Raw genomic sequence first — 12184 nt, 5'->3', positions numbered from 1 at the left:
AGAGTATATCTTGACTTTTGGGTCATTTTTTACATTGTGAAAACAAAAAGAAAGAAACCATTACTTATCTGATCAACATTGATTTCTTGTGAATTAAGTACCCTAAGGGTGTCCCATGAAAACTTTTTTTTCTGTTTAACTTTTTAAAGTTGACATATACGTTGTATAATGTATTAAGATTGTATAAGGTTGTATAATGTGTTGATACGATGCATTTATATGTTGCAATATGGTTATCAGCTTCCATGGTGAGAACATTGAAGGTGTAGTCTCTTAGCAACTTTGAAGTATTGTTGACTATAATCATAATGCTGTGCATTACATCTCCAGAACTTACTCCTCTTCTAACTGCACGTATGTGCCCTTGACCAACAACTCCCCAGTTCCCCTACACCCCCAGTCCCTGGAAACCACCATTCTATTCTGTTTCTACAAGTTCTGCTTTTTGTAGTCTACACATATAAGTGATTTCAAAACAAGTTTTTAAAGTTCTTTTGTCTATGGCCATGCCACCCTGAATGTGCCCAGTTTTGTCTGGTCTTGGAAGCTAAGTGGGGTCGAGCCTGGTCAGTACTTGGATGGGAGACCACCTAGGAAGACCAGGTGCTATAGGTGTTAAAAAAAAAAAAAAGTTCTTTCATGTTCTACCTTTAGGTCCTTTCGTGATCTGTTTTTTCATGAACTGTTTGTTGATTTACATATTATGTTAAAATCTATTCATTGACATCAGATTGAAACTTTCAGAAATGTCGTAGTCTGGCCTCTAATATAGGGTACGCCCTCTTTTAAAGTCCCAATTTCTTTTCACAGAAAATAGCATTGTAAACATAGGATTTTAGATGAGAGATGTGTTTCCTTCTCTGTATCTTTTATTATTGTTCTTTTCAGAATAGTGTCTAAAATACGATTTTTTCATTGAAATGCAAGTATAAAATAGAGATGAAATTCAGTCAAGCCAAATCTATATAAAAAGTGAATTTTTTAGAATAATTTCAGCACTTGCAAAAATGGAAAATGAGTATTTGGTTAACATCCTATGTTTTCATACCTGTGATTTTTGTAGATATTCAGGATGTAGCTGTCTGCAAGAATGAGCTGTTCTGTTTGCACCTAAATGGGAAAATATCACATCTTTCCCTCTTATCCGTGGAACGCTGTGTGGAACGCCTGCTAAGGAGAGGCCTGTGGAACCTGGCTGCTTGCACTTGCTGTCTTTTCCAAAATTCTATCATTGCTGGCAGAGTGAGTCAGAGAGGCTTGCAGGTTCATCTGGGTTGTTAAAACAGTTCTAGCTTGCAAGATGGTGCTACAGAGTCGTTTGGCTTTTATTAGCCCTTTCTATATGACCTACAGAGAAAGCAGCAATAAATTCCCAAAGGAAGCATGACAGATAAATCTAGGGGTGGGTAGAGGATAAGAAAAAGGGCATACTTTTCATTTAAAAAAATATATCAAGTTTGCCCACAAATTTATTTGAATTTCAGCCTTTGTTTTAAGAGAGATCATTGTGCTTATGGTAACTTAATTAAATTCTTAATTCCTAAGATAATTGTCATTAAGTTATTCCCTAGCTTGTTAAGCTTTTTTAAAGCTTTTTTGGGGTTTTATGTTCTGTTAGACCTCTTTCAGTATACCGACCATTTGAATATAGATTTAGTTATAAATAGCAGGCTATTCCATTAGGTTTCTACTTATCCTTTTATTAGGGAAGGAAATCTTTGACTGTAGATAAATTGGAGCATTTGAAATCTCAGCTGGATATCACAGCCTCTGGTGATCTGATTTCTCAACTGGAAGAACTGATCTTAAAATTCGAACCTTTGGATTCGGCTTGCAGTAGTAGGAGAAGCTCCATTTCATCACATGTAGGTATTCTCCAGTTTTAAAAGGGTTTGACTGCACAGTAAGATTTTTCTACCTTACGTTGTACTCACTTGCCTCTAGGATCCCAAAACTTATCTTCCTCACCATATAGTAGATTTTTGGGAAAAGTGTCAAGAAAGGGCTTTCTTTCAGCTGTTGGACAGCCCTATGAAGCCTCCATTTAGGTGTGTCTTGTAGTCACATTTTTTTTTTGTCATTGTCATATTCTGTTTGCAAATGTACCTCATATAGCCTTCAACACAAGTTAAGTTGCTCTTATGTGATTTCAGATATTCATGCTAATTCGTAGCTCAGGATTATCTCTTTTAATCCCCATTTTCACTGGCAGGCTTTATGGAGACAAGCTATAGAAATAGCAGTATGATGCCACTAGCATGTGAAAGTGACCCAGCTGCCAGGACACTAGACCTTACTCACCAGTTTATTCTGATAAGTCATAATTGTTGTTATTGACTTGCTGCTTTTTCTGTTGGTTTGTCTCTTAAAGGGTATATAGTGTTATAAAGGGAAGTTTTACTTTGATTTTTTAAAAATTCTTTCAGGAAAGTTTCAGCATCTTGGACTCTGGTATTTATCGTGTCATTAGTAGTAGAAGAGGCAGTCAGTCAGATGAAGACTCTTGTTCCCTTCACAGCCAAACCCTCTCAGAAGATGAGAGACTTAAAGAATTCGTCTCACAACAAGAAGAGGACCAACCAGATCAGTGTTGCAGCTCACATGGAAATGAAGGTAATGAGTGTGTCTTTTGTTGGTTGCAGATGTGAAGTAGTTATTTTCTGTGTTTTCTGTTTGCCAAGGTTATCTCGTGTATAGAGTTTTCTATCAGGTGTTAATAATTTTTATGTTGATAAAATTTCCATCCATTCTATAGATCTGTTCACCCTCATGTTTAGGCAACATAGGTAAAGTAGCTAATTTTAGTCATGCATCGAAATGCTGGAAAGGTTAAGAAATGAGGTCATTAACCAAAAGAGTGGGACATTTTTATTCTGACTAACCAAATTATTTTCCATCAGGAATGAAAAATTTCTACAGTTTGGGGGCCATTGCCTTCACTTTTTGATGTTCGAACATTTCTGTGACTGAACTGTTGCGAAGAAATTAATAGAGACTGTAAACTTCCTTTTTGACTTATGGGGATTCAGGGTTAGTAGGAAAATGAAGGTACCTGCCTGAGTGTTTTATATGTGGACCATCTCATGCATCTTGTAAACCTGTGTTCCACTCATTTGTATCTGGGTCAGTTGTGATTTTGGTATTGAATTTTTCATTTTCTTTGGTTTATTTGTTTCAGAATTTCTTTAAGATTAAAAAACTCGCATGTGATTGGATTTCATTTTCCCCCTCTCGATTCCATTCATTAGACAATGTTTCTCGTGTTCCGGTGACGTTTGAGACAGATAAGAATGAGACTTTTCTCCCCTTTGGCATTCCATTATCATTTCGCTCTCCATCTCCTCTTGTGTCTCTTCAGGCTGTCAAGGAAAGGTAAACTAATTAGTCTTGTCATTTAATCCCATTTCTGATTTTACTACATTTATCACCTTAGTTACTTTAGTGCTGAGAATGGAAATATATTTTAAATGAGAAGAAGAGTCTCTAGGGTATTTTTCATATCACCCTGTTAATATGGAGCTCTTCTCATTTTCGTCTTGGGGAATTTAGCTTCCTTCTTTGAGTAGCTGGATATTTGAGTTGTAATAGATGTGGTTTTTTTAACCCACAGACAGAGCAAAAGTTTAAAATCTTATTTTTTTCTCACCCCTGATAGGGATAGTTTCCATGTAGCAGTCATTTCTTGATCTTTCTCAGTTTGGGCTCAGAGTTGGAGAATTCAGAAGTATTTCTAGCTACTCCATGGGACCAGGATTGGCCTTTGAGTTTCAGAGAGAAGACTTATACAGCTACTTAACTGTTTATCTGAGTCTTATTGGATATGAATTTTGCTTATTAAGAAGGATATGTTGTGACTAGTTGGTAACTGAGTTTCATGAAGAAATTTTTTGTTAATTCTCTGGCCAGGTGATCACATGGCCTCCTTTACCTAAGTTGAGAGAAACTTTGCAGACACAACTGGAGTTAAAGACCATTTTTTTTTTTTTTTTAAGCACTCAAGGCAGTTTAGTAAATGAAGTGAATCCTTATTATCCTGTAAATTTTACGTAGCCCTTATATGAAATATGTAGTCTTTTAGGGATGGTGTTATAAATAGAGTTTCTCTCTTTGTTAAGGCCAGGTTGCCTGGCTAGGACTAACAAGAACACAGAGAACTCAGGTACTGAATTTTTCATTCTTGGCAGTAATGAGATTTCTCATATTAATTTTTGGTATTTGACTCCCAGTGTTTCTAGCTTTGTGCGTAAAACTACTGAGAAGATTGGCACTCTTCATACGAGCCCTGATCTGAAAGTGAGACCGGAACCCAAGGATGATGAGCAGTCATGTGAAGAGGATGTGAGTCCAGTCATCTGCCCAAAGGAGGAAGATACTGAGTAAGCCCTTGCTTATGTCTTTGTAAATTCTAGAAGACTCAGCTGTCCATTTGAAGAAAGCCATAGACTGTTCTATTGGAGAAGGCACGTGTATGACTGTTCATTGTTGATTGTGTAGCTCATAAAAATTGTGAATACCACAAATTAAATGTTGGAAAATTACATTTACTCATAGAAAGTTTGTTGAGACAGTTTTAAGTTAGCTCCTCTTCCATCTGTCTCCTGTACAACCTCCCTCCCCTCTAACTCTCTTCAAACTTCTGGGATATTAGAGTATTAGATACAGATGACCAAGGATCTAGGCCTTGTCCTGGCTCTGCTTCTGACTAACATGTGACTTTGGGTAAGTCACTAATGTTCTCTCGCCTGTAAGATGAGAGCATTGGTGTTGATGTCTTGCCTTGTACCTTTTTATGATATATCGATGGCATAGTTCTTATGCAGTAGAGCCCTTGTGGCAGAGCCCTTGGTCTGGCACAGTGGGAAATGTCTTGTCCATCTGGTCTCTGCCTTATTTCATAGTTGAGGGGATCTTAGCATTAGAGGCAAGTAAGCTCAGCACTCATTCAGGAACCAAGAGAGAGAGAGATCCATAGGCCCAGAGTATTGGGATAGTCAGATGAAATAGAAAGTGTGTTACCCTTAAAATAACATGGTGAATCTACACGTTCATAGGAAAAAAAGTACAGATATTGCTATGGCACTTAAGGCAGCCCTCAGTCTGACATTAGCCCACCTTTCCAGTCTGATTTTCAACTACATCCTCCTAAGCACTGTAAATTCCAGTCCTGTCTGCCTGTCTGCCTTTATTTATGTTGTTTCTTCCATCTGCAGTATTTCCCCTCATTTTTCCTAACACAAATACCACTTCTTCAAAAAAGCTTTTGTCAATTATTTCTTTTTCTGTGCTTTCAGAGCACAATGCTTGTACAACTCTTTAGCATTCATTTTATTCTTTTATATTATAGTTAGTTTTTTGTATGCCTTGCTTTCTAACTTGAGCTTACTCATCTTGAGGCCAAGACCACTTTGTATATGTAACAGTTTATCTCAGATAACATTAAATACAATACCTGCCACTTAGTAAGCACTTAAAAATATTTGTCTAAGGAAGTTCTAATCCCCTCTAACTCTTCTCTCCCTTTTCTAGGGGAAAACAAGAAGTAACTAGTCAACCTTCAGAGGAAGATAAGTTCCAAGAGCTTAAAATAGCAACAGTAGAAGCAGTGTGAGTATTTATGAATGAGGAAGTTTTATAGTGAATGGGAATCAGTTCTTGACATCATCAGTAGTGGTCCTGAGACAATGTGGAGCAGAGGTAGTCTCATTTGGAACTGAAATTCAAGAATTAGTATAAAGTTAATCTTCTCTGTATTGTCATCTTGCTATGATGATTATTGAAGACCTGCAAAGTAACATTTATTCCAGATAAGTATGTTGTGTTCATTAGGTTTATTTAGCATGAAATAATTTGTTTTAATTAAAACACATGAAATATAAATTTCATACTTGTCTGTCTTGTGTAGCACCAAGCTGCAGGACCCACTGGTTTTATTTGAACCCCAGTCTCTGAGAATGGTTTTACAGGAGTGGCTTTCACAGTTAGAAAAAACATTTGTCATGAAGGACTTCTCAGGCATTTCAGATACTGGCAACTCATCCGTGACATCAAACCAGGACGTGCTATTGCTTGATGAGTCACAAAAAGAAATATTAGATGAAGATAATGAAAAAGAAAAAAGGGACTCTTTAGGCAATGAAGACACTGTTGATCAAACATCTTGTGAATCCGTAAATAGTCTGAGGGAGCCCTTGGATGACCTTTTTCGAGTATGTCCTCCATGCAGCATAGCAAACGGTCTCCAGAAGGACCTCGCTGAATTGACAACGTTATGTTTGGAATTGAATGTATTGAATTCTGAGATCAAAAGCACAAATGGACATGTGGACCACACTTCACAACAGTGCTCTCCTGAAATTCTGGCTTGTCAGTTCCTAAAGAAGTACTTTTTTCTTCTGGACTTGAGGAGAGCAAAAGAGAGTATCAAGCTTAGTTATGCTAACAATCCTTGTGTTTGGGATACTTTTATCGAAGGATTGAAAGGTAATACTGAGATTGTCTTAAAAATAGAAATTGGTATAGAGCATCTTGGCATTTTTGAAGTTAAAAAATAAGAATTAAGTGGAAAATCACCTCTGTTCTGGTCAACCTTCATTCTTCTTTTCCATTTAGTTTAATAGTTCTTCAAGAATTTGTTTAATTTATAACTGTCTTATAAAAAATTAGTTTTCTTTCTCTCAATTCTATTCAGAAAATCACATAGCAATGTTGGAGAAGGAGTTAAAGTAAGATTTTTATAAATGCAGATATGTAATTTATTTTATTTTTTATGCCTACAGAACCTGGTCTTCCTAGGTTGCGGATATATAAAAATAAGAAAATCCCTAATGTAACTTACTAACATAGAAATAATATATTCCATTTATTGAGTACTTATTATGTGCCAGATACTGTTAGACACTTTATAGGCATCATTTTATTCTTACAACAGTCTTTAGAGTAGACGATTATTTCATTTAATAGGTGAGGAAACTGAGGCACAGAGAGATGACAATAGTTAAGTGGCTAAACTGCTGTAATAAATATCTCACAGAATATTAACTCAGATATAATAGGAGTTTATTTTTTGCTCACATACCAGTCCAGGACAGATGTTTCAGATCAGCGGGCAGCCTCTTCTGTGTGGTAATCCAGAGTTCCAAGTTCCTTCCATTTTTTTTTTTAGCTCCATCCTGCTTTGGGCTTGTGATTGAGATTTTGGTTGTTACATTCTGGGAATAACATGTGGAAGTGGCAGCCATGCTCTCTTACAGGCCTGGCCAGATAGAGGCTTATATTTCTTCTGTTCACACATTCTGTTTGTAAGAATACTAGCACATGATTCCATTTAACTGTAGAGGAGACTGGGAAATATAATCTATCCAATAGGTGTCTAGAAGGAAGAGAATGGATATGGATGAAGAACTTGTATGTCTGCCTCAGAGATCGGTTGACAGCCATTGGTGTCTACTTCGCACTTGATTGAAGGTCACACTATTTGTCATTCTCATATAGAAACCAACTCTCATACCCCAGAGACCATGCATGCCCTTTTTACTGCATTGCCTAGGTTTTGGAAGAGGCAAATTTTCTTAATTGAACATTCTACTTTAATAAAAGATGCCATGTTTCTAATAATTTATTTATACTTTAAGTACACTGTTCATTCATTACCAAAAGTTAATAGTCACAATTAGAGATACATTTTTATATTACTGACTTAAAGATCTTTCAGTTTTCTAGAAAATTTATTTATAGTTACTCTGCTTCAATTCACATTTAGCAGTTAAGATTGTAAATGATTTCAGTCTTTTTTTCTGCATTGAGAAAGACTATCTTTTATATAAAATAAGAAAAATTATTTCTCTTCAAATAGGTTCAAATGTTTGACATTACTTACTGGAAATTTCCCATCAGTCTTTATTACATAATCATACCCAACCTTGGTCACAGGAAAATAACAGAAGGGAATCTCCATCAGCCTGATTGGTTTTTAACTGATTATTAGTGCTGGCTAGAGCAAATGTGATGCTGCTTACTTGAATTACAGGTTGATTTTGACTTAGCTTTCACACAGTCATAAAGCTTTCCCTTACTTCTCCAGCTTTAAATGTTGACTTCCTTCTCTAAATTCCTTTAAGTACTTAACTACCTGACACAATGAAATGGTGGAGGCAGGGTGAGTTTTTAAAAAACAAATCTATCAGAAATTGAAGATTGGCTTTTTAGAAATGATCTGTTGATCAGGCTCCACCCTTCCAACAATGTCGTAATTATAGAAAATAGCTTTTGTAACTGTTCTTTGGGATTTGTCTTCAGAACCAGTTGAAAATTATTTGAAAAGAGTCATTTTACTTTGGATTCATTTATATATATAGACGCATATAAATATGTTTTTAACTACAAGTTTTAAGTAGGTTTATTTACCACTTTGCTTTAAATGACTTGGCTATTCCTATAAGTCAAATCGTCCTTTAGAGGAAGAAGATTTGCTATAACTGATATTTTTCTTTTTTAAAAAAACCAGTTAAATGTTTTAAAATTAATTAAATTTAATTTAATTAAACTTATTTCGCTTGAAAAGATGGAGTGGGAGCATTGGTTCTAGAAAAAAGCAGATATTCGGTATTGATGGTAGATACATAGCTTATTTTCTATATTAGCATATATATATCTACATATATGTCTCTTTTACAAGGTTAATAGTAACTTGTATATTGTCTTTTTAAAATTTTTAGTATGTTTTGCCTCCCAATTTGATACGAAGGTCCTTAAAAGTAGAGAAATTGTATCTTTTTCCAACAGTGCTTAACCAACATTGGGTCTTGCACACAGTAGGTACATGACTAATGATTGTTGAATAAATGTGTTCATGAATTGACTATTTACCACTATGAAATGAAGGGAAAAGTGTGTGCTTTATCTTTCAGAAATGGCAAGTTCCAATCCTACGTATATGGCAATGGAAGAAGGAGATTTACCAACAAGATTAAAGTTAGTGGATGACTCGGTCCCTTTTGACAGTCCTTTATTGATTGCTTATGCTGCCCAGTAAGTTGTCCTCTATGTTGTTTATATGACTAGAGCACATGAATTATTTTTGGCATTAGCCTGTAAAGTTTTACTCAGTTGCATGTTGGTCAGCTTTTTGTTAGTCTATTTATTTTTATTTCTAATAAGAGCTTAAATAAAGTAACCAAATTATATCCTCTCACTGAAGCTGGTGACTTAATGTTTTGTTTTTAAATGCAGATTATATGAGAAGTTTGGGGAATCTGCCCTTCGATCCTTGATCAAGTTTTACCCATCTGTTTTGCCTTCGGATGTTATGCAACTTTGTCATCATCATCCTGCTCAGTTTTTGGCCTATTTAGACAGCCTGGTGAAATCAAGACCTGAAGATCAAAGGTAAGAAGGCGAGAATATTTATACTCTTCTTTCTTTTGATAGGGTATTGGTTCTTTTGTATACGGAGATGTAGTATTTTTTCTATTAACTGCCACAGAATTGACGCATATACTGTGGAAGAGGAGGATTTTGGCAGTCATGTACCATTCTTTCATAGTTCACAATACATACCATAAAGGTACACATACCACACTTCCCTTCTTCCCTTTCTCCCTTTCAGGGATTGTCAGATAACAGTGTAAAATTAAACTCCTGCTTCAAGGCTTAAGCTAACACAGATAAGCTTCCTTGTTATCTCTCAGTGAATGGAAATATTACCACCTTTTTATTGATGATATCCCAGCTTTTTCTGGATGGATCTCAGTTCTAGCTCTGCACCTCTTTTTAGGTTAAGGCCTCATTTCCTGTCTCCATGTGTTCCGTGGTTATTGAGACTAGAAACCTCCATCCATCTCTTTCTTCCTCTGATTTACATTTTTTATACTGGTTTTTATTTCTCTTTTCATTTTTGTCTCTTTGGTAGTTTCCTTACTATCTTGGCATTCAACTGTTCATTTAAAAGCCTATTAGGTTTCACCAGCTTTTCTAGACATTTGTAGCAGAAGGGTTTTCACATTATTTCATTTGCTATATTGAGTCCCCAAATTTTGTTTCCTTTCTCAGCATGCAGATTGGTGATTTTTCTCTTGTATTTTCTTTTAGGCCATCCTTCCTTGAGTCCCTTCTACAACCAGAGTCTTTAAGATTGGATTGGCTGCTTTTGGCAGTGTCCCACGATGCTCCCCCAAGCACAAGCACTCTGGATGATGAAGGAAACCCCAGGTATAGAAGTCTTCCTTCTAAACTCTGATTTTCCTTTGAAATGGTACTGGTTTATCCACATATAACATTCTGGGCTTACTTCAGAAACAGCTATGATAGAGACTGACCCAAGTCATGGTAGTAATGAGATTGAGTGCACTTCTTATTGGTTTTGAACATTTTTGAGTTACACATCCTATAAGAATCTGATGATTTATCTCAAAAAAATGCACATCCATGCAAAATTTTGCGTGTGATTTCAGAAAATTAAACTGACCTTCTGAAACTTGTGTGGCGCCACATTGAAGAACCCTTGATGATTAAACCTGTGTTAGAAGGAAAAAATTATGTGTGTTTGTGTGTTTTCTTCCCAGAAATTTATAGACGTACCCGATTTAGGATTTAATAATAAAAAAAAGAATTTATAAAAAACACACTGATACTTGTATCAGAACTGTTTCTTGTGTTTTCCTCCAAGAGAAGGTTTTTAAGAGCCCCCCCAAATGCCTATGTTACATGCCTAGACAATAGATCTGGAAAGATATACAATGGCGATCTGTGTAAGTGATGGAATTAAAGGCTTCTTTTTTGTTCATTTGTTTTTGATTACCTAAAATGTCAAATTAAAAATAAAAAAGTTATTATAGGGAAAAGAGCTATTTTTTTTTGAAAGTCAAGTGGAAGTCTTTAAAAAATATAATAATGGAACAAATGTAATTAAACTCTGTTTTTACCTATTAGGTGATTAATAAGCATTTTGTAGAATTTGTTTCTTTTTAATTTACTGAGTGTTTTTCATTTTACAGGCCTCATTCACACTTGTTTTCCTGGGGTTACAGTCAGCTGATCCTTCATCTAATTAAACTACCTGCAGATTTTACAACCAAAGAGAAAATGACTGACATCTGCAGGTCTCGTGGGTAAATGAGAATTTTCTTAAAAGCTGAAATTTAGATTAGAATCATCTGAGTTAATAACTTTGTAGTTAAGGGCCTGAATTGATGTGCTTTACCATTTGGGAATTCTCTTTGCTATGGGAAAGTGTCTTTTTGTTTTAAGTGATAGTAAAGTAAACATTTTTCCTTTTAAATTTTGTGCATATTTTTCCTTTGCATAGAAGAAACCAGCACTTGATAATTCTTCTCTCCTCCTCTGCTTGGTTTCTTGTCCCAGTTCTCAGGCATGCCGGTAGTATTTAATTAAGCACCAGACTGTGAGTTATATTGCTATAGGATTTCCAAGTAGGGAGAGATCAGAATGGGCTCAATATAATTGCTTGTTAAGGACTCACGGAGGAGGAGAGACTTTAGAGGTAAGCCCTGAAGGCTGGATAGGATTGTATTTCTAAGGAACTCGGAGGAGGGCAGGTCAGGTGAAAGAAATAGCAAGAATAAGAGTATGAAAAGGTGACCTTCCTTTTTATCAGTACCACCTGTTATTTATTGTCTGGCTATATTATCTTATGGCTCCACTTGTATTATAATCTTTTGGCGATAGAGACCTATGTTTTCCTTTCCCCTCATAATGCCTAATTCATACAGTGGTAGATACTTGATACATATTTATTCATTGATAGTTATGAATGAGGTTAGCCATGTGGTAGGTGATGAGATCATGTAGGACCTTGAAAACTGGCCGGAAGAATTAGTTATCAATAGAGATTCTTTAGACTTTTCGGTACAAAAATGACACAATTAGAGGATGCAGAGAAAAGGGAACCCTCATACATTGTTGGTGGGGTTGCAAATTGGAACAGCTGCTATAGAAAACAGTATGAAGGTTTCTCAAAAAATTAAAAATGGATATACCTTTTCACTCAGCAGTCGTACTTCTGGGTATTTATCCAAAGAAAACCAAAACAATTTGTAAAGATCTATGCACCCCAATGTTCATGGAGCCACAATTTACAATAGCCAAGATATGCCCATCAGTAGATGATTGGATAAAGAAATTATGATTTATATATATAATGGAATATTACTCAGCCATTAAAAAATGA

At 35.7% G+C, this 12184-nt stretch overlaps 1 protein-coding gene and 1 pseudogene across 4 annotated transcripts in view; both read left to right on the top strand.

Annotated features, from left to right (window-relative positions):
- The window catches only part of HPS5 (HPS5 biogenesis of lysosomal organelles complex 2 subunit 2), a 30967-nt gene that overhangs the window by 12693 nt on the left and 6090 nt on the right, over window positions 1–12184 (top strand). For 3 of the 4 annotated variants that reach the window (XM_016134343.2, XM_016134344.2, XM_016134342.2), the window contains exons 10-20: window positions 1064–1263; window positions 1707–1865; window positions 2427–2613; window positions 3249–3372; window positions 4227–4376; window positions 5527–5604; window positions 5903–6480; window positions 8907–9027; window positions 9229–9384; window positions 10087–10206; window positions 10992–11105. In XM_016134343.2, coding sequence (XP_015989829.2) covers window positions 1064–1263; window positions 1707–1865; window positions 2427–2613; window positions 3249–3372; window positions 4227–4376; window positions 5527–5604; window positions 5903–6480; window positions 8907–9027; window positions 9229–9384; window positions 10087–10206; window positions 10992–11105 — 1987 coding nt within the window. The remainder of the gene's footprint in view (window positions 1–1063; window positions 1264–1706; window positions 1866–2426; window positions 2614–3248; window positions 3373–4226; window positions 4377–5526; window positions 5605–5902; window positions 6481–8906; window positions 9028–9228; window positions 9385–10086; window positions 10207–10991; window positions 11106–12184) is intronic. The other variant, XM_016134345.2, reaches the window with a different exon arrangement.
- LOC118603738 lies at window positions 497–615 on the top strand (annotated as a pseudogene).

The sequence above is a fragment of the Rousettus aegyptiacus genome, unplaced genomic scaffold, assembly GCF_014176215.1.
Source record: "Rousettus aegyptiacus isolate mRouAeg1 unplaced genomic scaffold, mRouAeg1.p scaffold_m13_p_5, whole genome shotgun sequence".
NCBI lineage: Eukaryota > Metazoa > Chordata > Mammalia > Chiroptera > Pteropodidae > Rousettus > Rousettus aegyptiacus.
The sequence above is the reverse complement of the archived record's forward strand: the minus strand, read 5'-3'. Positions and strand labels throughout refer to the sequence as shown.